Here is a 24,683-nt window from a genome sequence, read left to right as displayed (position 1 = left end):
ATGAAACTACCTTATCTTAATCAGCCAGCGACGACTATGAAAAGCTACGCCCGCAGTAGCAAGTGCCACGGGAAGAGGGCGCGTAGCCTGGAGCGGCGGCTGTGAGGTCCCGTGGGATGGGGAGGTGGCGAGGGCCGCGCTGAGAGGGACACCCAGAGCCGAGCGAGTGTGCGGCCGAGCTATTAGCAAAACCACGCTTCTTTCTTCCTTTAGTGTGAAGGCTAAGAGCGTTTTTCTGCGCCGACCTCCTCGAGGCATTCTGGCGTGCAGAAAATGAGACGGTTGTAGGAGCAGCCACCAAAAACTGACCTCTCTCTATAGGGCTTTGGATCCGTTCAAGCTCTGGGCTGTGCCCCTGGCTGAGGCAGGCCTCGTCGCGCCTGCCAGCGGGAGGTGGCACCGTGCGTGGAGGTCAGCAACATCATCAGTCCCAGGCCGAGAAGCTCCCATCCAGAAGGACGTGGGCTTAGGGGTTGCAGCCAAAGGACGGAGGGCTTTTGGTGGAGGCTTTTGTGAAGCAGCACAGGTTGCTTTGTTTTTTATTGACCCCTCCCTTCCTCAAGTGTGAAGTCCCATGTTTCGGTGAACTGCTGGGAGGAAGGGAGGTCGCTGCTGCTCCATGTCCCCCTTCGGGCTTTTAAATCTGAAAGAATGGTGAGAGAAAACGGGTCGAGAAGGTGGCTTCTTTCCTTCTCTGTTACCACGGTAATGAGGCTAATAAGCAGAGCTGCTCTGGGCAATCCTACCACCACTGTGAGCTGCCATCAGCACGGGCTGTGAAATCAGCTCCCAGCGCTGTGCCTCCTCCTTTTGCACGGCGCGTGGGCCTGCGGTGCTGCCTGCGTGGCCCTCCGGGCTGGGAGCCGCCTGCTCCCCCAGCTTTTGGCGGGTCATCTCTTGCTCCGTGTTTTCAGAAACGTGGGACCTGGCCCCTGAAGCCAGGAATTGCTTCCATCTGTCTGATGTTCCCGTCCTCGCGCCCAAGGGTGCCTTGCCCCCCTTCCCAGAGGCAGTCCGCTTCCCAAAAGGTACCACCCCAAACGCTTCAGCTCAGCAAAAGGCTCGCTTCCGTATGGCGGCAGAGCTAAACCGGCAAAGAACAGTAAGATTTGTCTGATCTACCTGCTGCTTTCACTGCTGGCTTTATTTGCTTTCTTGTTTGAATATGATCAAGAGTTGATATCAAACAAAAGACACTGTTTGTTGCTCTTAATCAGGCTTTCAAATTGAAAGATGAACAATTGCAACACACAAGTGTATTTTTAAGTGCCCAGGGACTGCCAGTAATGTAATACATGTGCTTCTTCTTCTCCAGCGTCTTACACGTATGCCATATCTAAAAATACTTATTGGATTAAAAATAATTACAGAGCGTTATTACATAACAGCAAAGGAAAAATGAAATTAAGGTATAAAAGCGAGAGTCATGGGTGTGCTGAGAATTGCTGAGGCAGGGAGATACGGGAAGGCTGTTCCAGATTATAACAGCTCAGCACAAGAGGTTTGTATATAAGGAGGCAGAAAAGGGCTGTTGTTGGAAGCAAAGATATCAAAAGTATGTGGAGCAATCTCTGCATGGTTTTAATGGGAAGCATGTTAATTTTGAGCTCAGAGTGAAGACAAAACCAGAGGAGCTGTTTTGTGAATAGGGATGGAGCTGGTAGAGAGCGCCAGAAAGAAACTTCTGTCAGGAGGGTTTTTTAAAGACGTTTCTGCTTTTCACAAGGCATTGATTCTTTACATTTCTTGTTTTTACATTTTTTTTGTTTTCTGTCTTCCTGTTGTGTCGGAGTTGTATGGGTCCGTGCTGTGTGGATGGCTTTGCAGGTTCAGCGCCGTGCAGAGGACTGAGCTTTGCCCAGGGGTGGCACCCAAAAATTGCGGCTGGCAGTTCTGACACCAGGAGCCACAGCAGCCTGCCTTCAGGGGCTGGCATCCAGTCTGTCAGGCGCAGTTGCCAGCATCACTTGCCATAGCTCTTTACAAAGTGCATTTTGTTGGCAGTGTCGCTTTTAGTTGCCATGCCATTCAAGCTCTTTCAGCTGCACGTGCCTTATTACTTACGTCCTTAAAAAAAAAAAAAAGTTAAAAGATTGATGTATGCTGTACAATAGCAAGCATCTGATAAAAATAATTCCATGAAAGTATTCAGGGACGGTGCTAATGCCGGGGAATGTGAACGTGGCTGTGTGGAGAGAGCTTTTTGAGCAGCGTGAAGCTTGGTGTGCATCCTGGCTGCAGGGCGGCCGCCCCTCCCGCGGCCCCTTCATCTCCGGTGCTCATTGATGTCTCTCGGTATTGTAAGAGCTCTTCAAATGTTTGACTTGCTTCAGAAACTGTAAAGCTGGTACATCCTGCTCCCTTCCTGTTTGACATACTCATTTTCAGTTAAAAAACGAATTACAATACCTCAAGGGTTTGGGGTTTTTGTTTTTCCTTTCTTTGTGAAATTCTTCAGCTTTTGTCTACTCTTGTGTGTTTAACGAACGTGAGTCAGGGCTTCAGATGCACTATTTTGTTTGCTTGTTTGTTTAAAAAGAACTGTAACTACAATTCAACCCCCCAGCTGATCAGCTGAAAAGCCCAGAATGCGTCAACCCTCTGCAGTTATAAATAGAGTCGCTGTCTAATGAGGGCAGAGTTCATCCCCGCGGATTTCTACCACCTCCCTTTAATTTCGCATGTGGCTGCTGGGCTCGCGTTGGAAATTACTGGATTTGATGGTTTTGTTTTGTTGTGCATGGTGTTGATAGAGGCGCTGTTATTTTACTACATTGTGTATATTACATTTTTTCTTCTACACAGAGGATCTGCAAATTGTACATAAAGACCAATGATCAAATTTCTCATGTGGCATATTCAGGAGGATTATGTTGATATCAGGGTAGGACTGCCGTGCCCATACTTTGTGATTCCTAATCCCCTGTGTTTCCATTATGCACATCCTGTAGGCTTTTAAAACTCCTACATGTAATAAGTCATCAGTATCTCTGTTGGTTTCGGAGGTCAGGAGCACGTAGGCATGTCTAATGAGAGGGCTGATGTTTTCTTTGGTTGTCTTTTTATTTTGTTTCTTGTAATCACCAAGTTAGTCGCAGTTTTGGGTGTCCATCAAACTCTTAACCACCTTTTTTTCTTCAGACCAAATGTTGTTTCCAGTATAACGTAATCAATTTGCTCTCTAATTATTCAAACTCTCCCTAACAGAGCCTGAGAGGCTGTAAAGAGATGGTTTAGCAAACATGAAATATGCTGATAAAAGGATGCATACGCGTGTCTAACAATCTGCTCAGAACATTTGTACTTGAATTACTAATAGTTCAATTTCTAAACAGTGTGAAAAATAATAATAAAGGAAATAAAATGCTATTTGGGGAAATCTTTATATTAATAATAGCTCAAGGCTGAGAAAATGATCAGCCTCACTTCTGTGATTTTTAGGAAAATAGAATAAAACAGCCCTTTAGCTGAAGTAGACTATGTGAAGTTTAGTCAGAAGTTTTTTGGTAAGATTTCAGGTGAAACTTTGACTCAGATTATTGCTCCATATGTTTACAGCATAAAATAATTGTTTTTATAGGTTTTTTGTTAAGGTACAGTTGGCAAGGTACACAATGCCTTTCTCACATGAGAATGGTACATCCTCTTCCTAACTCGTTATGGTTCCTCCTTTGCTAATAGCTGAGATCACAACCGTCATCAAACCTGTATCATGTATGGTACCAAGGCCTTCCAGGCACCAGGGAAGAACAGACTTATTCTTTAAATAAAAAAAAAAATTGTGTGGACATTAATGCCTGCCATATGGTAAATATACTTGTTAAACTGGATTTCAGCCCTGATCCCATTATCGTGTGTCAGCCTTCCTCCGTGAGCATGCATTGAAAACATGGCTAATGGAGTATTTCTGTAGTCTGGAGAAGTGCATGTTAAACGTTATTGGGTCTGCAGGCCAATATGTTATCCTGTGTCATCTTGTTAAGTGCTTGGGAACATCTCAGTCTGCTGAACACGGAATTTTGCCTTTTTCCCCCATCTTATTGCACCCATGTTAGCATTGCGTGTTACAGAGCAGCGTTGGTTTGGGGTGTATGACTACACCTCGCTTTCATGTCAAGTGACAGTTGCGTGGCGTTGTGATGACATCAGCTTGTGAAATACAGTTTGATAACATGATTTTGAGTTGTTAAAATAAAAAACCTAGCATAAATACAACTGTATACTTGCCTCATAAAAGACGTTTCTGTCTGCGGGCCATGCAGCAGAAATAAATACAAAACACCAACACTCCCTTCTGTCAATTTTCAGAACTTCTGTGCATGTTTTAGACAGGGACTCTTCCCAGGACAGGGCTTGTTTCATCCCTGTTCATTAAAGTTTTCTGGCACTCGTCATTCTAAGACCTGTTTTCATCAATTGGCAAGTTTGCTGAGATTCAACCCTGTGAGGTGTCTATAAAACATTATATAGTGGAAATACTTTGTTCAGATCACTGTGCAAAGTAGCAGAACATTGAACAAAACCAAACCAAAATGAGCCAGTTTCTGGCTGGCTTTCTACACTTCGCCAGCACTGTTGACTCAGTTTTGCAGATGATCTGTGCTGGGTGGTGCTGTGCATTTTGCATGCCTGAATCCGGATGCCACCCTGGTGCGGTGCCCGCAGGCGGCCTGCATGCACACGCTGTGCCTGGGATGGGGCAGGAGATGCAGGTGGCAGCAGGTCTGTGTCTGACTTTTTTTTTTTTTTCCCCTAACCAGGGATTTTTCTGCCCGAAAGTTTGTTCTAGATACCAACCAGACAGCAAAAAAAAACTTTTCTAAAATACATAAGTACTTACATGATACTACTGTAGAGCTGTAGCTTTGATGACTGGTATGAGTTGAGACCAGAGCATCTATGAAGAGGAGTTAAGGCGGCAGGCCAAGAGTCAAATAATATCAAGTCAACCCGAACTTTAAAAAGTTGCTGAGGGCGCACTGTACAGGGCGCATGTCTCTGTGCTGTTTCCCTTGCTGTCCCAGTCTGAGTGTGCTGCTGAGCAGCCCAGGAAGGGCGCGCTTCCCGAGCCCTGAAGGCAAACAGCGCAGGGCATGCGAGATTAGGGTTGGTGTGGAAACCAGCGTGGAGACTTCCTCGGTGGTGCAGTGTTTGGGAGAGGTGCTGCGGGCTGGTGGCTTGTGGGTGGAGGAACCCAGAATACAGGAATTGTAATCCTGGTTTTTCTTCTCCGTGGGCAGGTTCCTAAATCCCCTTGAGAGCGTCTTTGTCCTTAAATAGGAGTAATGCCTATCCTCTAGAGGCGTTGTGGGGATGTGTTTATTTATGAAGTACTAATTGGGTGCAAACTGGTAACTGCTCGCTCTTTGTGCTCACCATAAATACGGCTGTAGCCTAACCTGGAAGACACCTACTTCTTCTTGTGGTGGCAATTGCTATGCTTCCGACTTTGAAAGGGGGCATCCTTCCTAAAATCCAAGTATGGAAAGTGCAACACTTTGGGTTTTTTCTTTATTCCGTGTATCTTTTCTGCTCTTGCAGCCTGGAAGAATGCAGATGCCCCTGCTGCTGGCTGTCGGTGTCACGGCGATTACAGCTGGTGAGCTTTAAATAAGCTCCTTGGCTGCAACCATCTGCGTACGGCCCCGGTACCTGTTGTTCAGGGGGTGCTGAATAATCGGGGATAAAGCTTAAGAGGAGCAGCAGGCTTGGGCAGAAGCAGGAAGGGAGAAGGCTGGGGCAGACGCCTCCGTTCCACAGCACCGTGCAGCCGGTGGTTTCTGGCTCTGTGCTGTGAGGCGGGGGCAGCAGCTGGCAACCCAGCAGCCAGAGCGAGCTGTTCCGTGAGACGATTGATTTTTACTGTTTTTCCCTTTTTTTTTTAAGGGGTAATAGAATCCCGTTCGAAACAGTACGCAGCACAACCGAATAGTTTAGCTCGCCTGAGCACAGGAGGAGAAAATCTTTTCCTTCGCAGTGTCCCGAATGCGTCCGCTCAAGGGTTATGAGCAGGCCACTCCCTTCGGCTCCGAAGTAGCCACTGGGGACAGCGGGGACATCCTTGAGAGCAGCGGCTGACAATGATCGCCTATGTGCACTGCCTGCCCGCCGACCCGATGGTCGGGTGCCTCAGCAGGAGCAAGTGGCAGCCCGGCTGCGAGGATGAGGAGGAGGAGGAACTCATCCCGCTGCACTCCGGCAGGATGGGCAACGGGCACGCCAGGCTGCCCGGGCGCCTCCAGAGACGGGTGCTGAGCAAGGAGGACGACAACTTCTGGCCGAGTAAGAGAGAGCGCTTCCTCTTTGGTAGCTGGCACGGTCGTTCAGCGCCACGTTTATTAAGGGAAGGCATAACTGAAACAGATTTGCAAATGGGGAAAAACACCCATGTTCTTTTACTGTTTTGGAGGATGAAGGGACTGGGAAGAGTTTTCTTTGGTGAGAATGTATTTTCACTTCAGAGGAGTGTCTGTAAATGCTGCATCCAGTAGGCGAAGTTAATACTGCGTGGCACTGTCTTTGTGCATGTGATATGTCCGTGTTTGAGAGGCCTCGAGCACTTGCTTTGAGTTCAGTGCTGCTCCTTTTCTGCAAAATTATTGTTTTAGGGGAGTGGAGCTGTTGACACGTTGCTCTAACTGAAAGCCATAGAAATAATCAGTGAATGAAAAGGCCGGGAGAAGGAAGAAAAAGGTCTAACGTTCAAAGACCTTTAATGCAGCCGATGAGGACTTGTTTTTAAAGAAATCTGCTTTTGAATAACCTTAGGTCTAAGGTTGTTTTCCCTCTGAATGTGAGCAGAAAGAATTCCTGAATTGCGATGACTGTCTCTTTTTCAGATCTGTATAGTTTCAAGTTTCATTAGCAAATACAGATGGGGAAAGGAGAGAGCACAGGATAGACAATGGTGTAATGCTCAGCTGCTTTGTTTTTAGCCGTATTGCTTGCCTTCCTTTTTTTCTGACCACCTAAGCAAAGGCACCCAGCTGTTTGTGGAATGGTTGCTCCAAAAAATGTATTTGAGGGTGATGGGGGAGAAATTTCATGAGACAAAGGAAGCTTTTCCTACAAAAACCAGCTGGCTGGGTATCTTGCAGCAGGCCGTCTTCCTTTTATTTTATTTTTGTAAGTGCATTATTATGTTTGCAACTGTGTTGATTTCCTTTTTTCCTCTGTAGCCTCATGCTGATGATCGGACAATGCCTAGATATTACCAGCGATCGATAAATCGGCGTCCAGCCCACAATGCTAGCCCTGGCAGCGAAAGCACGCGCACTTCTGTTTGCTGCGTTACGCTTCGTGTGCAATCACGTGGCCTCGGCACTAGAGGAGCTGGGGCTGCCCAGAGGTGTTGGGAAGCTGCTCCTGTGATGCCTCAGGGGGCAAGACACAGCTCCTTGGTGCCATGCTGGCCAGGGGGAGGCAATTTCAAAGCTCCTGCCGCCTGGCAGCTTGGTTTGGTCCTGGCAGGAAGGTGTGAAGCTGACATTCAGAGCTGTTCTGGTGCCCTCAGAGGCAGCCAAACGCTCTGGGGCACGGAGACGGGAGCAGGGACCATAGGCAGAGCATGCAGGTGGCTCCCCGCAGCCCATTCTTCCTGCTCACACCATCTGCAGGGGAAGGTGCCTGTCCCCCCTTCCTGAGGTTTAAAGTATAAAACCCAGAAGGCGAGCAGGGAGAGAGGGCTGGGGAAACAGAGCAGTGCCCTGGAGAATATTTTACTGCAGTATTAGAAACAGCCATCAAATATATGCTGATGATCTCTGCGTTTAAGAAGTTTGGAAACTGAAACGCTTGGTTTTGTGTGCAAGCAGCTGGGTTGCTCCAAGGCACTGCTGAGTTTCTTTCAGGCCTCAGAGCTGGAGCGATGCCGTGGCTGTGCGAAGTAGAACCTGGGAAGTTTTCGCATAGCTCAGTCGTGGGATTTCGATCCCAGATATGCAGCGGGAGCATCTGCTCGTCCTGCCCAGGTGCATTCATCTTTTTGGTGTTGCTTCAGTATTCCCCTAGCAAACAGGGATGAATTCTGTGTCGTTCTGCTGACTCTTATAAAAACCATGTGCACGTGTGTGGTTGTGTTGATTCGTAGCATAGCACACACATAAGCGGTTTGGTGGCAGATTTGTGGACTTGTGACCTACTAATGCTTTTAAAAGCTGTTTCTGACCCCCAGTGATAAACTTCTACTTGTTTTAGACCGAGTTTGTTGCTGGCTTCCTCACGTTGAGTTTCACTGATGTCTGGTACGATCCTGCGGCTTTTATTTTTTCTGTCTGAATTACAAACCATTGAACTTTCCATATTTAACACTGAGTCCTTTAAGTGGTGAGTGGAAAAATCTGTTGCCCTGCTTTCTGCCCTGACTTTTCTGCCCGTGGTACCAGCACATAGTGCCGACTACCAGCCCTGTCTGGTCAGCTCCCTTTCCCTCTTGTCCCTTTGCACCCTGTGGAAACAAAAGAATGGGAATGCAATTAAGCCATCCGTTACAAGTGTTATTTGCTGGACAGGTCCTATTTCTCTTTGAGATAGGGAGAGTTGTGTTGCTTTTAACCTCTGTTAATGTTTATTTTAAGGAACAAAAGTGTTTCAGCGTGGAAGTGCTTTCTGGGAACAGGTCAAGTGATAACTGCCAAGCACAGCAGGTGATTATTGGCCCAGCTTTATCTCTGGTGATAAAGGCCTCCCTTTGGGGTCCTTATCGAGCGCCATGAGAACTGCGTTTTGAGAGGTTTCACAGTGCTGATTTACTCAGTAGAAAATGCCCTCGGCAGTGTTGCTGCTGTCTGAAAACATAATGCAGTCAAATTGTTGGACTCGCTCCCGTGTGGGGCCAGCTTCCTCTCTGAGGGATGTCGAGATCCTGCAGCAGAGCCCCCCGGCCCCTGGTCACCTCCAGCGTTCCCGCAGCAAAATACTCGAGCATGCGTTTGGGCTGTGATGCTGCAGCTGTGACGATCAAGTGAGCAGGTTAGGGCTCGGTGGTTTGTTTTCAGCTGTAGGAATGGTCTGATAAAAACGTCAACGTAGGGATACAGCGAAGCGAAGGTTGAGCCTTACCAGCTCGGCCTTGTTTCAGCGTCCGTGATGCCATTCCTCTGCCACTCTTTACTGCCACGTTCATTGCAAATAGATGATGTGTGACTGAAAAGAGCCGGAGGTCAGGAAAACACCTTGTATCAGCCTTCCAACCTGGAAGAAAACCGGCGTTACGGCAGCAGAGGGACGGTCACCAGCACGTGGGTATTCGCGATTACTGACCAACCCCAGCACTGGTACTTGCCAGGTAGTTGGTTTTCCTGCAGCAAAGCCAAGCTGAGGTGCTAAGCTGACCAGGCCTGGCAGAAATCCCAAGGGTTGTTTTGTTTTAAATGCCTGCTGAGTTGGCATCGGAGCCTGTTGGCAGTGACTGCTGCCGTTGGTGACTGTCACCTCCTCCTGTCGGGAGTATCGCCTGCCTCTTGCGGTGAGCATCGCTGCTTCGTGTTTTAGCAAATTTTCATCAAATTTTATCAGAGTTTAAAGATGCAGTATGCTGTTGCTAACCTAGCTCAACTGTTGCACCCGTCTGCTTTTTGTGACAGTGCTGTTTTAGTAAGGATTTTGGAGGTTTTTTCCTTCTTTTGCAGACGTGGGGGGGAGCCCATTGCAGTACTGGATTACTTCTAATGTTTGTTAAACAGTAGCTTCAGTTATTGGGACTTTTTCTCCATGTTTTGTTGCTCAGTAGCTCATGAAAGAATGCTCTATTCTTTTTCATTCATTGCCCTTTCTAAGGACAACAGATCTGTCGTAACTGCAAAGCCGAGACCTTTCTGCATGATGTGTGTTTTGTGAAAAACGTATAGAATTTGAAAGAATAATAACTAAACCTATTTATAAAGAACCGAGTCGGGCATTTTATTATTCGCTATTTGCACTGTCTTTTTTTTCCCAGGTTTCTGTTCCCAAAGCTATGAGATTTAAATTTCCCAATTAAAGGAAGTGAAATTAAAGGAAAAAAAATGCCAAAATACTTGTGGCTTTGGGAGGCTTCATTCTTTGCCCTCTCATTTAGCAGCGTGAAACAAAGACTGCATCGCTTTGCATCCCTCCCAGAGCCGGGCCTTGCAGAGCACTGAGCAAGCCTTTGTGGCCTTCGGTGGTGTAAGTGACAGAAGGGCTCAGTCTCTGCCGCTGAATGGCCGTGGTGACTGCTCACAAAGCCCGATGCAAGGGGCTGCCCAGCCCAGCGCCCAGCTTTAGCTGGGGCACCGAGCTTGTACCGTAACAGCTGACACATACAGCACAAACAAGACGGGTTTGTTTTCAGGACAAAAAGCAACATGAATATAATTTTTATTGCGTGTCTTAAAAAAAAAAATAATAATTCCCCTTTTCTCTCAGTGTTCTTAACACGAGATTATCCAATGCCTGTTTTTTCATGGAAATTTTACTCATTTGGCCAAAAAAGCCATCAATACCTTACAAAGCAAATGAACTTGTCCATTTGTATAAAAGTACTTCGGGTCTTGGATAAATGACCACCTTTCTCAGTGTCACAGTATGCGTGTTGTGTGTTGCTGTAGGTTCCCTGCATGAGCCGTACAGAGCACACCTCCCTGCCTCCGGGGTGGTCATGAGCTGGCCAGGCACCTGGTCTTGGTCTCCTGTGCCAAATGAAGCTGTTGAGATGCAGCTCATAAGCCCTTCTGAGAGGCACGAGAGTGCTGTGGATGTGGGGAGGGAGGGCAGGAAAAGGAGCGGGGATGAACTTGGAAAATGACAGAATCACAGAATGGTTTGGGTTGGAAGGGACCTTAAAGACCACCTAATTCCACCTCCCTGCCATGGGCAGGGACACCTCCCACCAGACCAGGTTGGCCAAGGCCTCATCAAACCTGGCCTTGAACACCTCCAGGGATGGGGCATCCACAGCTTCTCTGGGCAGCCTGTGCCAGGGCCTCACCACCCTCACAGCAAAGAATTTCTTCCTAATGTCTAATCTAAACCTACCCTCTTTTAGTTTAAAGCCATTTCTCCTTGCCCTGCCACCACACTCCCCGACAAAGAGTCCCTCCCCAGCTTTCCTGCAGGCCCCCGTTAGGCACTGGAAGGCCGCAGTAAGGCCTCCCCGGAGCCTTCTCTTCTCCAGGCTGAACAACCCCAACTCTCTCAGCCTGCCTTTGTAGGAGAGGTGCTCCAGCCCTCTGGTCATCCTCATGGCCCTCCTCTGGACTCATTCTAATAGGTCCATGTCCTTCTTGTGCTGGGGGCCCAAATGCTGAACACTGGTTAGTGTTGGGATACCATAAAACATGAGAAGTGAATCAGCAGCACGAGTACGAAGGCCCTGGTATGTTGCCTCACTGAAAGAAAACACGCTGCTAGCCTGGCCATGTGCTGCTAGGTTCAAACGCCGGGATTTGTGTTCGCGTTGCAGCATGGTGCTGGTAGTGGATGGTTTTTATGCCTTCCTCTTCGCATGTGACTAAACAAGAAACTGTGTGTGGCTCTGAGGAGCGCAAGGAGGAGGCGGGGAGGTTTTAATAGGGAGCTCATTAACATCACTCAAGCGTGCCTGGAGGAATCTGAAAAACACGGGGAGCTCCGAGACAGCTTTTCTGTGGTGTCTTTAGCAATTTTAGCAGTGTGCATCTGCTGTGATTAAGGAGGAGGAGCAGCAGAAGTGCCAACCCAGGTGTGAAACAGGTGAGACTTGAAAGCTCGTGGTTGAGGATGATGAAAAACATAGAATGGAAAGGCTCCTCGGTGCTTCGTCTGATTAAAATTCACGGATAGTAGTGACAGTGTCTTACTGGAAGTTGCTCTTTCTGGTGCACTGTAGGTAATAATTAGGTTTGAGTGTTTTAAGAAAATTAAGCTCAAATCAGATTAAAGCTGAAACCTGACAAGGACAATGTTAAATGCCACAGAAATGACACAGGTGTTTCAGGGGATGCCTTTATCGGCCTGGCTAATGGAGTCACACTAGCAATCCGAAATGGATGATGGTAGCATTATCAAAATCTATTTTACTGTGCCTTGTTTCTTAGTGCTTCTTCCCTGCCTTCCCCAACAGGCCAGCACTGTGAGATGAAGTGATAAAAGGTAGCCAGGCTTTATAGCTGAAGTGCATTTTCTTGTGCCAGAGGAGCAGAGTAGCAAATTCTCCGATTAACGAGGCAGATACTCCTATCACCCCTTCTGGAGCCTGTTTTTCAGGACTCTGCAGATCATGCCTTCCGTGCATCCACTCCTAGCTGCCGAGGATGGCTGTGTGCCTGCACGTGTCCTGTGGTGGTAAGGGCCTTTTGCACTGTTGGGCTCATTTGCAGTGCTCCTGCAGCAGAAATCCTCCTGGTCGCTCGTCTTGTTAACTGTTCCTAAATGCAAAAATCGTCAAAGATTTCCTTCTCCTCTGCCTTCTCCTCCTGCAGAGCCCAGACGAACGCCTACCAAAGGAAGCAGTGTGAAGTCTCGTAGATCACAGACATTTTTTTTTCTCTCCTTTCCCTAACCTAATCTGATGGCAAATGGAAAATCGTGCACGCTGCTTCATCCTTTGTAGGTGGCTTGAAGATGTGCAAGCCTCTGCCTGGGCACAGCTACAGATCAGACCTGCCTTTGTCCCTGATGCAGAGCCACCGGCTCCGTACTGCTCAAGGAGAAGCACGCTTGCTCTCTGGAATAGCTCACTTCTGCTGTTAACCCTTGGTGGGCACATGCAAACATTTGGGAGGTAAAGCAAACTTGCACTTTGCTGTCGTTGCAGCCGGCAACGTATAAATCTGGCTTACTGATACCTTCCAGTGTTAATAAAAAAAAAAAATGTTTAAAATAATCCCAAATGCCAATAGGCTTAGTGACATTTAAGCATGAGCGATGCTGTCAGTTCATCCGCAGACAAAAGCGGTACGTCTTAATTTGTCTAATTACGCTGTAACATGCAGACCAGCTGCTTCTGGGAACAAAAGCAGTTGATCGCACCATTTTATTAATTGCATATTAATTGCCACATTCATGTTAACCATATGGGAGATGGAGGAATGGAGCGAAGGCTACTTAGTGGTGGAGAAGAGAAAATGAACTGAGTGGTATCTTCAGAGAACAAACCTCAGAATGACAGGGTGCGTGGTGTTAGCGGCTGGGATCCGAGTTTTAGAAGAAATTCGTATTTTTCCCCCCTTGCTAAATTATTATATTTACATCTGAGTAGAAAGGATTGTGCCTTGAATGACGCCTGTGTGCTCAGGAAAGCGCTCTCTGCAAGTTGGTGGTGAATTTGTTTGGTAATTTGCCGAAGCCAGGCTTGCTGGCACGTGGCCGTCTGCCTTTGTCTGCGTCTGTACCGATGGATGCACCCTCTCTGCTGGGAGCAGTTTGCCATGGGAGCAATGCTGGAGGAGCCAAACGAAACATAATACTTGTTGATTTTTGTACTTCTTGCAATTTTGCTGCAAACTTGTAGGCTCTTTCTCTAGTCGTGTTAAGTCTTGAGCTGAATTGGGCTTCCTACGGCAGCATTTCCTCTCCTGAGGAGATGCAGTAAAATATTGGAACTTTGAAGCTATAGGGTTAGCTTGTGTAAAATACCTACAAAAAAAAAAGCAGATAGTGAGCTGGTTGTTGCTGGTTTGCAGTACTGGATTGTGTTTTAGGATGTTGGGTGTCGTTCTTCCTGAAAGCGAGACTTCAGAAAGCTGCCCTCTACTTTTTTACGGTGCTGCGTGAATCCAGCAGCCACTCGCAGAGGATGCTTGGTGGTTCTGTCAGGCAGGAAATGTAGCTTAGGAGTACACGAGTGGTGACTTCTCGCCGTCACCCCCAGACTGTGATTAGCACGGTCTGGTGGACACCGGCACGGCGGCCTGCGGGGCTGCAGCACTGTAGGTGGCAGTCTCTGCGTGCAGCCGCAGCCTCTTCTTCGTCTTGCCCTTTTCACCATGGCAACTCTTCTTATTTCAGTTGCAAAGTTTGCATAGTACAGTGGAATAGAGAAGGATGATGCGCCCTTGTTGTTGTCACTCCAGTGGTGGCTCATTTTAGAGTGCTCTTATAATAGTGAATGACATAAGGTGGTCAGCTTCAGTTTCATTCCGCTCTTTGTTGTAGAGGATGATGGTTTTCTTTTAACCATACATTTCTCCTTTGCAGATTACTCACAGTTTGCCTTTGGTATAGTTTTCTTTTAATGGTGGCAACTCCCCAGTCAAGTTGATCGATAAAGTTCTGTTGGGCTGCATCCAGTGGCTGGTTTCTGCCTGCACTTGCCCACATTTTCGCTGTGAATTGAGGTTTGCCATTTGTGGCATCCGCTGCTCTGCGCGTTCCCCAGTGACAAGCTGCGCCTCCGCACCTGCACGTCCTCTTCTTCTGGCCCGTGCACATGCAAATATGGAGAAGTGATATGGTGTGTGCTAAGGATGCTTCCTAAAACAAATCCAGAAAAGCCCCACCAGGGTTGGCCTTTGGTGTATTTGCCCTCTCTTCCTCTTCACACCTCTCGAGGAAGGCTCACAAAGCCCAGTTCTGGTACTTTCAAGCTGATGTGGGGGCGTCTTGTTTGGTGGGAGAAAGAACCAAGGGCAGTTTATCTCAGAAAGGAAGCTATGAGCTAATTGCAGGTCAAATATTGTTATATCTCATTATGTGAAGGCACAGGACCGGACCTGGAATACGCTCGAGACGATTGGCTGATTAAATGTGTCTGCTTGGGTATCCCAAAGTGAGTATTCCCACGTGCAAGGCTTAGTCCCACCTCATTGCCAACAGATGGCATTTTGCTTGCATTTCCCAAATCTTTCAGAAGAGTTGGAATTCGGAGAGCTTGATCGTTTTTAAAAAAGGGAGGGGCATCGGTTGGTTTGATTTACACACTGTGCAAAAATAAAAAAGAAATACAGTATTCAAACTCTATTGGAAAACACAAAAGAAGGCACAAAGATTGCACAGTTAAGAAATTAGTAACAAGCAAATTGAAAAGTAGACTGGATCAAATCTATTCTAAGAGTATGTGGTACAAAATAAAGGTGATATTCTTATGCCTACACAGAAACTGGGGCAGAGGGGTTGTGGTGGTGAATTTTTTCATCAGAAAAATGCTTTAAGTGGCTCATCACAATTACATCTCAATCAATGTTGTAATACATCAATGGGATCTGGATTGTGGGGATGATGCATGATTGGAAAAACACAGCTTGAATTTAGGTGTGCCCGCGGTTACAGCAGTTACACACACAGCATCTCACTTGTTAGCTGACTGGTTCTGACCTGGAGTCGCTGGCAGGGAATAAATCGGAAACCCCATGATGCCACTTGGGCAGTCACAGCCAAGAGGCACTTAATCCGCCTCCGCATGTCTCCTGTGCACACGCAGGCATGCGGAGGGCTGAGTATTACTCATTTAAAGGCAGAATTCCCCAAAGCGCTGCTCTTAGGCTGCAGCTCCTCTCTTTGTTTGGAAACTGGTTTTCAATACACCGGCAACCTAGGTTGCTCGCTAGATCCTGATCCCTTCAGAGGAATAAGAGCACGTGTCGCTGGAGACTGAACTCATGGAAAAGGGTAAAAAATCGGTAGGTACTGCGGTGGCCACACGCTGCTCATCCTGAGGGTCTTGTCCCCTGTTCATCTGATTTCTGGTCTGAGCCACGATGACTCCAGTATAACTTGTCTTCCTCCTTGGCTTTAGTGCTCTGATTTGTTTGTCAGCTGTCCTTGGACGTTTCAACAAGGGCTTTCGGCACAGGGAAGTTCAACACAAAGGGCTGCGGAGGCCCTTCCCTGCTTGTAAATTAAAAAATGTCATGCTCCTCCCTGAGCACGCTTGCCACTGCCCGAAAGCATGGACAGAGTTTCATAAAAGCATTTTTCTACACCTGTGTGATCTGCTCCTCATTAAACTTGCAGCTGGGTAGTGTCTCCAAAGAAAGCTTACCACCCCTCCCAGCTGAACGATCCCTCGTGGCTTTTTCCAGCAGCAGCAGCTTCCAGTCGGCCTGGCCGTCCTTTTGTTTGTCCAGCGGTTGCCGGGAACGTGGTGGCACGGCCAGAGCAGGGGCAGCGTGCTGCTCTTCGGCAGATGGTGGCAGCAATGTCAGGGTAAATAATTTATAGCGTCAGGGAAAAAGGCACCCCCTTATGTCCAGCAGCTGAAGGTGAGTGCAAGCGTTTCCCTGTTTGTGATGCTGCCTTGTCCTCTTAGGGTTTTCTTAGTCGGAAGAGGAGTAGGATGCTGATTGCCCTCACATAAAAATAAGTATTTCCAGGGCTTATATGAACAGTGTTTGAATGTCTTCATTCCTGGAGTAGGGTGTATGCTCTTTAGAGAATATTAGACACCGTGGACTGCTTCAGAGATGTTTAACAGCTGTAGCTGGAACTATTTTATGCAAACCAGCTGTGGTTTAAAAACAAAAATGTAAATTGAGCTTTGGTGTGCATTAGCTTAGCTGATTTCTGGCATGGTGGCAAAGTAGAGATCTTGTTAGGCAGCGCTTCCGTCTGTCAAATCAAACTGGGATTGAAGTTTGTTTAGTGCTGTATTGCAGTGTCCTTAAAAGATATGAAAGACTAGAACTGGTTCTATCGTTATCCAGAGGGATGGGAATAAGGAAGAGGCTTCTCATGCATAATACATAATGCAGAATAATTTTGGGAAAATACAGCTGTGGTTTTATTGATTCGTTTTCCCAAGGGTGTAAACTTTATTCACATTGACTGTGTTATTGATCTCCCACCTCCTCCTTTACATTCAAACCAAATACTCCCCTCCAGGGGTCAGACCTGCCCTGGAGCCTGGGGGAAGCATCTCTCAAAGGTTTCTCACCTGGCTCTTTCTTCCAAGCTATGTTTAAAGTCATGCTTCCCTTCTCATCTCCATAACCTGTGATGCAAAATGGTGGAACAAATAAAAAAAAGCATTGGCAGAAGTATTTCTACAACTACCATTAGCAGTCTTGAGTTTTATATTTACACTCTTCCCCTCCAATGCCTTCTGTGTAATTTATATTTTGTGCTAAGCAGGGAAACCGGAGATAGCAAAAATGACATTTTAGCAATTAAAATGGTATCTTTCATTTTCGAGTGGTATATGTTACAGCCCTTGATGTTATAGCTTTACTGTTTGTTTGTTTTTTTTTCTGACATTCTCCATCCAAAGCAGGGAATATCTAGTTTCTCTAAAACAAGAAAAACTGTGGGGATCTACAGGAGGGATCCTGGAGGAAAAAAATAAAAAGTAGGGCACTTCTTTCCCTTTCTGACAGGAAATGAAGGCAGAACTAATTCAGGAGAAGAGAGAATTTCCATTTTTCATGTTTTCATGGGTTACCTTTTGATGAAGTAGATGGCGAGGCCTGTATTTGCATAATGCCCTCACCTTTTTATTTACTGATAATTAAAAGTCTTGATAGTTGGTGTGCTCACAGGTCCTTCTTGAAGATGCTTGGTGGTAAGACACCTTTTTCATAGTAGCATCATGTAAACCACTAGATGCATTTGTCCAGTGATCAAATGAAATGCAGCTCTACAGCTGTTCATATTGACTGAACGCAGCACGGTGTGAGGTTTGCTTAATTAGGTATGATTAATAACAAAGACGTTTGCATCTCTGACTCTTTTAATCAAACAGGTGGTAATAAAAATTTAAGTTATCCACATTATAAATTTCAAAAGTTCAACCAATTAGCAGTATGAATTTATGAGGCTATCCTTTCATTATCAAGGCTTTATTGACAGTGTCTAATAAGACGATGCAGACTACAAAAAGGTCAGTTTGAAATTTGTTTTCAAAATCCATTGGTATTTGATCGTGTCCGACATCAACACGCACGTGAGCAGCCGAAGACGTTCTCTGGAGATGCTGTGGTACAGATGTTGGCTCAGCTGTGTGCTTAGCAGCTTGAAACAGATCACCGAGTCCTGCAACAGCACAATGATTAGGTGACTGTCGCGTGCCTTTGGCTAGAGAATATAGCCTTTCGAGGTAGTTTGTGCCACTATTTAATTGGAACATGCCCAGCTTTTCAGATTTTGTCAATTCTTAGGGCTTTAGGGAAAATGCCAAATGTCATAACTGCTGAAATCCATTTATTGTTTGTGAACCTTAGCTTTTACTTACTTTGGGGAAGTAACTGAAAGTTTCCAACTAAGAAACAAAATTTGTTTTCAACCTGCTATGTGAGACAGTGAGCCTTGTTTGATTTTTGCATTAACAGGCACAGAATTGTCTGATGGCTGGTAGTTTTCAAGGATTTTATTTTTTTTAATTTACAGATTGCAAAGTTCTCAGCAAACTACGGGACATACCAGCCTAATTTTGAGAGAGTGTCTTGGAGCTTAGGGAAAAAAAAAAAAAAAAAGAACTTGCTAGCTCTTCGTGCTAACTCCTTGTACCAGAATAATCCATATATAACTAAAAGTATCCCAAAGAGCAGTGTTGGGAGGGGAGGCTGAGATATGCTGCAAGAATTCTTTCTATGACCTTTAAATAAGTGAAATGAGCAGGGAGTGTGTCCCCTTCAGGACACCCCTAAAGAGAATGCAGACTGAGATTAATTTAAGATGTCTGTTGGATATTAGTGGGGATCCACAAGGGCACAGCTGCCAAAGACGGAATTACAGACCGAACAAGGAGACAGTGTGGGACAGAAGTCCAGCAGTGGTGGGTTTGCAGTCTGGTTTTGTTGGTTTCGCTGAGTCCCACAGAATGAATAAACCAGAAAACTTAAGCAAACTTGCTCACATTATGTGGTTTTTGTTTGTTTGTTTTCCCCCATCCCTAAGACAGAAGAGGACTGTCTTTGCCATGGTGCATTTTTAGGGCAAATAAAAGTAAGATTATGCAGAGATTTGCTGCCGATGCTTTTGATCAGTTCTTCAGGATAAGCCGTAGCATAGGAGTGTTAAGGTGGATTTGGAATTTAAAATCCGAATGTTTCCTGGTGGAATGTTAAAAGGGTCATCCTATGGAGAGAGCAAAGGATTCGTCTGGGAGCTGAATTCGCCTTAGTTCAGGAATGGCCAAAGGCTTGTGTCTTGCAATGTAAAACAAAGACATTCAACAAAACTGCACATTCACTAAACGTTATCTGTTCTGTCTGCATGTACAGTGTGTCAGGAGATGCTCTACCTGAGCAAAGCTGCTGCTTTGTCTGCGTGCAGCTCGAAATTCTCCCTATTCTCTCTGGTGATGTGTTTGCATGATAGAGGATCTGTGGCAAGATGTTTTGAATTGCAAAAGGAATGAATTAGCTTGATTGTGCTGTGACCTAAATAGGATCATCAGATCAATCCGCCTGCTGCTTTTCTGTCCTCTCTGGCTTAGGTTGTGCTGCTTCTGCTTTTCCGTCTCATCTTCCCCTCTCTTCCCCCGCCAGGCAGCCCCCTGGCCAGAGCCTGGAGCTGTAATCCCTCGTGGGATGAATAAATGAAGGGACTCTTCTTTAAGGCAATGCCTGCCCGGTAATTGCCTGTGTGGAGACAGGCTTGGTGCTTCCCCATGAGTTCACTGGGCCGGGGGTCTCCCTTTTCTTTTGTGGTGGCTTTGGGATAAAATACTTCTCGTCCTTTGTTCCCTCTCCCCCGTGCATTCTCCTCTTCATCTTGATCGCAGGTCTAATGAATTGCGATTTCCTAGTAGCTGGGGAAGTATCGTGCTTCACCCAGGCCGAGGGTGCCTTGAAAGAAGCCATTGTGAATGGCCTCGCTTGGAGAGAGGAGGGCAGGTGAGTGCCTCGCAGCTTGGGACCGATGGCCTTTGTGGGGGGAGCACTTTTGTTCTTCTGAAAAATGCCAGGAGATGGCCAGGAGTGATTGGCTCTGAAAGGAGGGGGGGGGGGGGAAAAACTTGCAATCATAAATTATTAATTCCTGTGGTCCGCAGGGGTGGGTTTGAATCCATTTAAACACCAGCAAGTGCTCAGAGGCATGGGTGAAGGTGGCCAGAGCAGGAATAAAGCCTGAACACAGCTACATTCGGTGTTTCTTGTTGCAGGTGCTTTGTGTTAGTTTTCCTAATAACAAAAGTCCCAAGTAGAAGTACAGGTATGGTTTTTAAGGCAGCATGGGCTTAAAAAAAAACAATGGCCTTGCCAAAGGCTTCTTCCTCTGCAGCCTCACGTGAGCTGATTTTGATTTTGAAATTTTATTTCAAGCGAGTGACTGAGATCGGTAAAAAGCAAACACATTGATTTCATTGTGTTGATTACATCTGCTTTCCAACGTTTTAACTTTCCCTTTTGGTTATTGCATCAAGGCTCACTGGAAGAGCTCTTGCCATGCAGTTCCTGGTTCAGTTACACATTTTCCCTTTTTTTTCCCCTCTCTTAAAACAGCAGCAATGCTATGCAGCTGGCTTAACGGAGGATTTTTCCATTGTCTAAATAAAATCGCTAGGGCTTACCGCTTAAAGTTTAGTTTTCAAGGCGGTGATACATCTGTTAGTGGTTTAATGCACCGTTCATTCCATGAAGTTGGTATGTGTGTTGGGCTCATCCCTCCTGCATGAAAATTAGTGGAAAAATTTCTTTATTAATTTTATCCTTTTATTCATTTCATTTACTCATTTACTTTATTGCTTGTGGCAGTATCTGTGTGAGGTGGCAAGTCAGCGTCATCCCTGTTTCCGAGGATGTGGGAGCTGAGGCAGCGGGTTAATATTAACTCCTCCAAGGTGAACTCACAAGTGTGCCACGGAGCACGGCCTCCCCAGCCTACTACCAGCCAGGCTCGTAAAGAACCGATACTGCAGCATGCACACACCTGCTGCGTGCGCAGCTCTTAGCCAACTCGAACACTTTCAGAAGTTTTTCTACCAAGGTAGTTTTAGTTTGGTAGTGGTGGTGTTTTGGGGGGTGTGGGCGTTGACTGCTGGATTGGCAAAGTTGGAGGCTAAAGGCCTTTGTCTGTTTGGGTAGTGACTACAACATGAATTTTCTCAGACTGTCCCATCTTTTTCTTCTCAATGTGGAAAAGACAACCTTCAGAGAAGCCCACTTCGCTCACGCTTTCAGCCCTAGGAGAGCTACCACCAGAGCCAGTTGTGCTGACAGTTTTTGTGCCTTGCAAAGTGTTCTATAAAAACCGGGTTGAGACAACATGCTGAATTTCATGGAAGCCACTGGCTTTGTCTCCAGTGAAGATGAGTTTGGGGTTATTGCTGACCTGCTGCAAACTCTGAGCAATGCAGATGCATGTTCCTTGAGGCATCCCCTCATGGCACTGATTTTTGATGCCTGGCCACCTTATCAGCATGACCACAGGGAAGGTGAAGGGAGGGTGAAAGGCAGCCATCATTTATGGATTGTTTGTTACTGGTTTTGAATAACTGTGCCTACATACTGGAGATCAGGGCTTGACGACAGCCATCAAGCGCTTGTTTTCAGGAAGGAGAAATGCTTCGGGCTGGGGGAGGATCCAGTAACAAAGAGCAACCGTGGACTTGGGACACATTGTAGCCCATGGTGGAAAAGGGAGTTTGAAAAAGCGAGGAGTTTCCCAAGCTGTCCAAAGTAGCCAGGAAGATGGCAGAACACCAGGTACAGGACCTGACCTTGAAATGTAGATGACAGCTGCTGCCTGCGGCTCGTGAGCCACCGTGAGATGCCAAAGAGGCCTCAGGATCAATCTGTGTCCCTGGCCAAACTTGAAAGCATCACCTTCTCCTGTGCAAATGCACAGTAGTTCCTCTTCCCGCTTGCAAAAGCACTTCCTACATCCTAAAAAAGATCAACACCACACTAAAAACCAAGTGACCACCTTCTGTGTGTGCTCTTGGATGGCAGTGCTGCTGGAGTCATGCTGGGCTCACCCTCAGAGTGTGTCCACCAAGTGCGCATCTAACAGGGTTTTAATGATGAATGTGTAATGGTAAAGTGCTAAGGGGGATACTTTTGTGTGTGTGACTTTTTAAAATACTAAATAGCATTGTCAGATGTGTCATGTTAAATATCACAAAAGTCCTTAAATCAGGTGACTCTCAAGGCCTACAGCAGCTAACAACAACTTGGGTAGCCCAGTTTATAGCACATAACGATGGTACCTTAAGTTCCTGGCTCAGAGTTTGTATGTAGAAGATGAGATTTAAGCTGTCACCTGAAAGTTTGTTTATAATTTCTGCTGCACTGCCCAAAGCAAGTTCCTCCTGAACAGCAGTACTCGCTTTCCTTAGGATGAGGCCTACAAGTCAGAAAGTGACAATTTGAAGTCTTTGCTGTGTGAAAACAGGGTGATACATGAATGAGCAGTCACCTTGTTGCCGGAGTTTTGATGCCAGGGATATTTTTTGTGTGAGGTGCTTGATGGGGATCAATGCAGAAGCAGAGGTGCCTTCCCCACCACGCTGCCATGGCGTGGGGGTCCTCTGTCCCTTTGGCACAGGTGAGCCCATCAGAAGGCCTCTCGGACAAGCAGCTGCTGGAAAGTCCTGGCACTTTTGGTGTCAAACCCACGTTGTGATTGCCAGTTCTGTGGAACTGGAAAATACTGATAAAACACCAGTAGCACTGTGTTCAGACACTGATGGGGGCACTTTGCTTATGCTCTTTTCTGCCTGGCACTGAGTCTCGGCGTTGTGGTGAAGCTTGGAGCAAAGTTCCTGTGGAGCGTTTGCTTTTTACGCTGCAGAGGCCAGATCCTGCTGCAGCTTTGGGGTCAGGCCGAGACCCCCGCTGCTGGCATTTTTCTCTTTCCTGAGGAAAAATCCTTCGCATTGTTAACCCGAGGCAGTTTCCTAAGCTTGCTTTGTGAGGCAGGGCTTGCTTCTTGAGTCTTAACAGTGTGAAGGGCATGCCCTGCTGAGCACATTGACTCGCTGCTTAGCATTTTCCCTTTAACTGCTGCAAAATTGCAGTTCCTTCCTAGGAAGGACAGCCGTGGACCTTGATATTTATTTTTTAGGGCGTGGGGATATAACATGCACGGCAAAAAGTTGGGCTGTTTCATATCTCTGTGCTCGAGCTTCATTTGACGAATAACAGGTTCTCCATTAGGCAGAAATAACTTGATTTTGTTTTCCATGTATCTGGTCCGGGTTGACGCTAATAAGAATAAATTGGGAGCGCTGCTGAATGAAATCCAATATGTGAAATGACCGGGCTGCCGCAGTCACTGCGATTGCCTGGGGCCGGGGGGGGGGGGAGCAGCGTGTCTGGAGGGGGAGACACTGCGGGGCCGAGGGGCGGAGGGGAGCGGCTGCCCTTCCCCTCCTCTCCTTTCCCCTCCCTTTTTCTCCCTTCCCTTCCCCTCCCCGCCCCGCTGGGGCTGTGGCGAGCAGAGCGCTGGGCTTGGCCCTTGCTGGGGTGGGGTGGCAGGGTTGGGCAGAAGCACTGCGCCGTCAGCCAGGGAGCTGTGGGCCCGAGCCAGTGGGAATGGCATTAGGGGTTGGGGGTTAATTATTTTTTTTAATTTTCTTTTTTTTTTTTTTCTCCCCTCACATTTTGTGTGTTGAAGCTGGCGGTCGTCAGCCCGCTGGATTGCATCCGAGGGGGAGAAATTGGGGCGAAGGGCTTGTCAGTGGTTTTGTGCACCATAGGAGGTGTACAGTTGTAGTTGAAGGGGAATAAAAGGGAGAAGGCTGGAGGAGAGAAACTTGGAGCACAGGGGCTGAGCGGGACCAGGCTGAGAAGCGGTCACCTTTCCGCACCTCCGACTTTTTATGGGATTTAAACTCCAGGATCGCAGCCGAACGCCTTGAAAATGGTGGTTTTCATCAACAAAAAGCTTACATCTCTCGTGAAACTTTTCAAGAGAAAGAGTAAGTAGCCGTGCATGCTTGCTGTCCTTCGGGGAAGGAACCCGGCAGGGGAGCGCAGCTCAGGCTTTCGCGCTGCCCTACGGCCGCTGCTGCCGCTCCATTGAGGATGTGGGGAAATGGCCTGGGACGGCTGCCACGGGCCGCTGTGCCACTGCCACCTCCTCTGCCCTTCTGCGGATGCGGTGGCATCCACCTGCCAGCTCCAGGTTGCAATGGGGCAGGTTTGCCTCTGGTTAGCGAGAGCAGGCACAGACCGGCTGCATCTGTCCCTTACTGCAGCCAGTGCGAGGGGATGGGGTGCAGGACCAAGGCGTCCTGAAGGTGAGGAGAGTGATGGGCGTTCTTCAGAAAGCTTCTCTGAGGTCCCTGAAAACAAGTGAGGAAGTTTATCTGAGAACCTCCCACCACCCTCAAGTCCTTTTAAGACAACACAGGCATTGAGCACTGTGTCATAGGTATGCCTTAAGCTTCACAACTTTATGTTCTTTGATGTGAGTACAGATTATTTCCATCTGAACCGATCCTGGCGGATGGGCTGTGGTGTTAGAGGAGAAGCCCTTTTTCAGGTGACAGGAGGCTGTTGCCTTGGCGTTGCTTCCTGACGCACCTCCTCTGCTACCCCAGAGGCACGGCACAAACTTCAGCAAGGATGCTGCGGGCCGTGAGCCGCACACATCCACCTGCGGTGTGGAAACAAGGGGAGATGCAGAGTTGGTAGCAAGGGCAGCACGTTGGGGCCAAGCCGGCAGAGCAGGTGCCTGGGAGGCAGCACAGCTGTAGTGGCTTTTTCTTCTCTCTCTTTTTTTTTTCTTTCTTTTTTTTTTTCCTGCTTTGGAGAGCTGAGCAAGGATATGCAGCTTGCTGGCCGCAAGCCAAACGCTGCCTGGGGGATCATAAAATATGACCCCCAACTGCCCTTTTCCTGTTTATTGCGGGGCGGAGGGAT

The 24,683-nt window shown here is 47.2% G+C and overlaps 1 protein-coding gene across 16 annotated transcripts in view; it reads left to right on the top strand.

Moving 5' to 3' along the window:
- Nucleotides 1-24,683, top strand: part of NHSL1 (NHS like 1) — a 167,439-nt gene that overhangs the window by 93,172 nt on the left and 49,584 nt on the right. Inside the window, exon 1 of one of the 16 annotated variants that reach the window (XM_083830928.1) lies at nucleotides 5,043-6,282. The exons of 12 other annotated variants lie outside the window; for them this stretch is intronic. In XM_083830928.1, coding sequence (XP_083687054.1) covers nucleotides 6,081-6,282 — 202 coding nt within the window. In that variant the 5' untranslated portion in view covers nucleotides 5,043-6,080. Of the gene's footprint in view, nucleotides 1-5,042; nucleotides 6,283-16,163; nucleotides 19,710-20,684; nucleotides 22,363-23,134; nucleotides 23,738-24,683 lie in introns of those variants that run through there. 3 more of the 16 variants (XM_083830917.1, XM_083830929.1, XM_083830931.1) reach the window with 3 other exon arrangements.

The sequence above is a fragment of the Anser anser genome (assembly GCF_964211835.1).
Source record: "Anser anser genome assembly, chromosome: 3".
Lineage (NCBI taxonomy): Eukaryota > Metazoa > Chordata > Aves > Anseriformes > Anatidae > Anser > Anser anser.
This window is presented reverse-complemented; position numbering and strand designations above follow the sequence as displayed.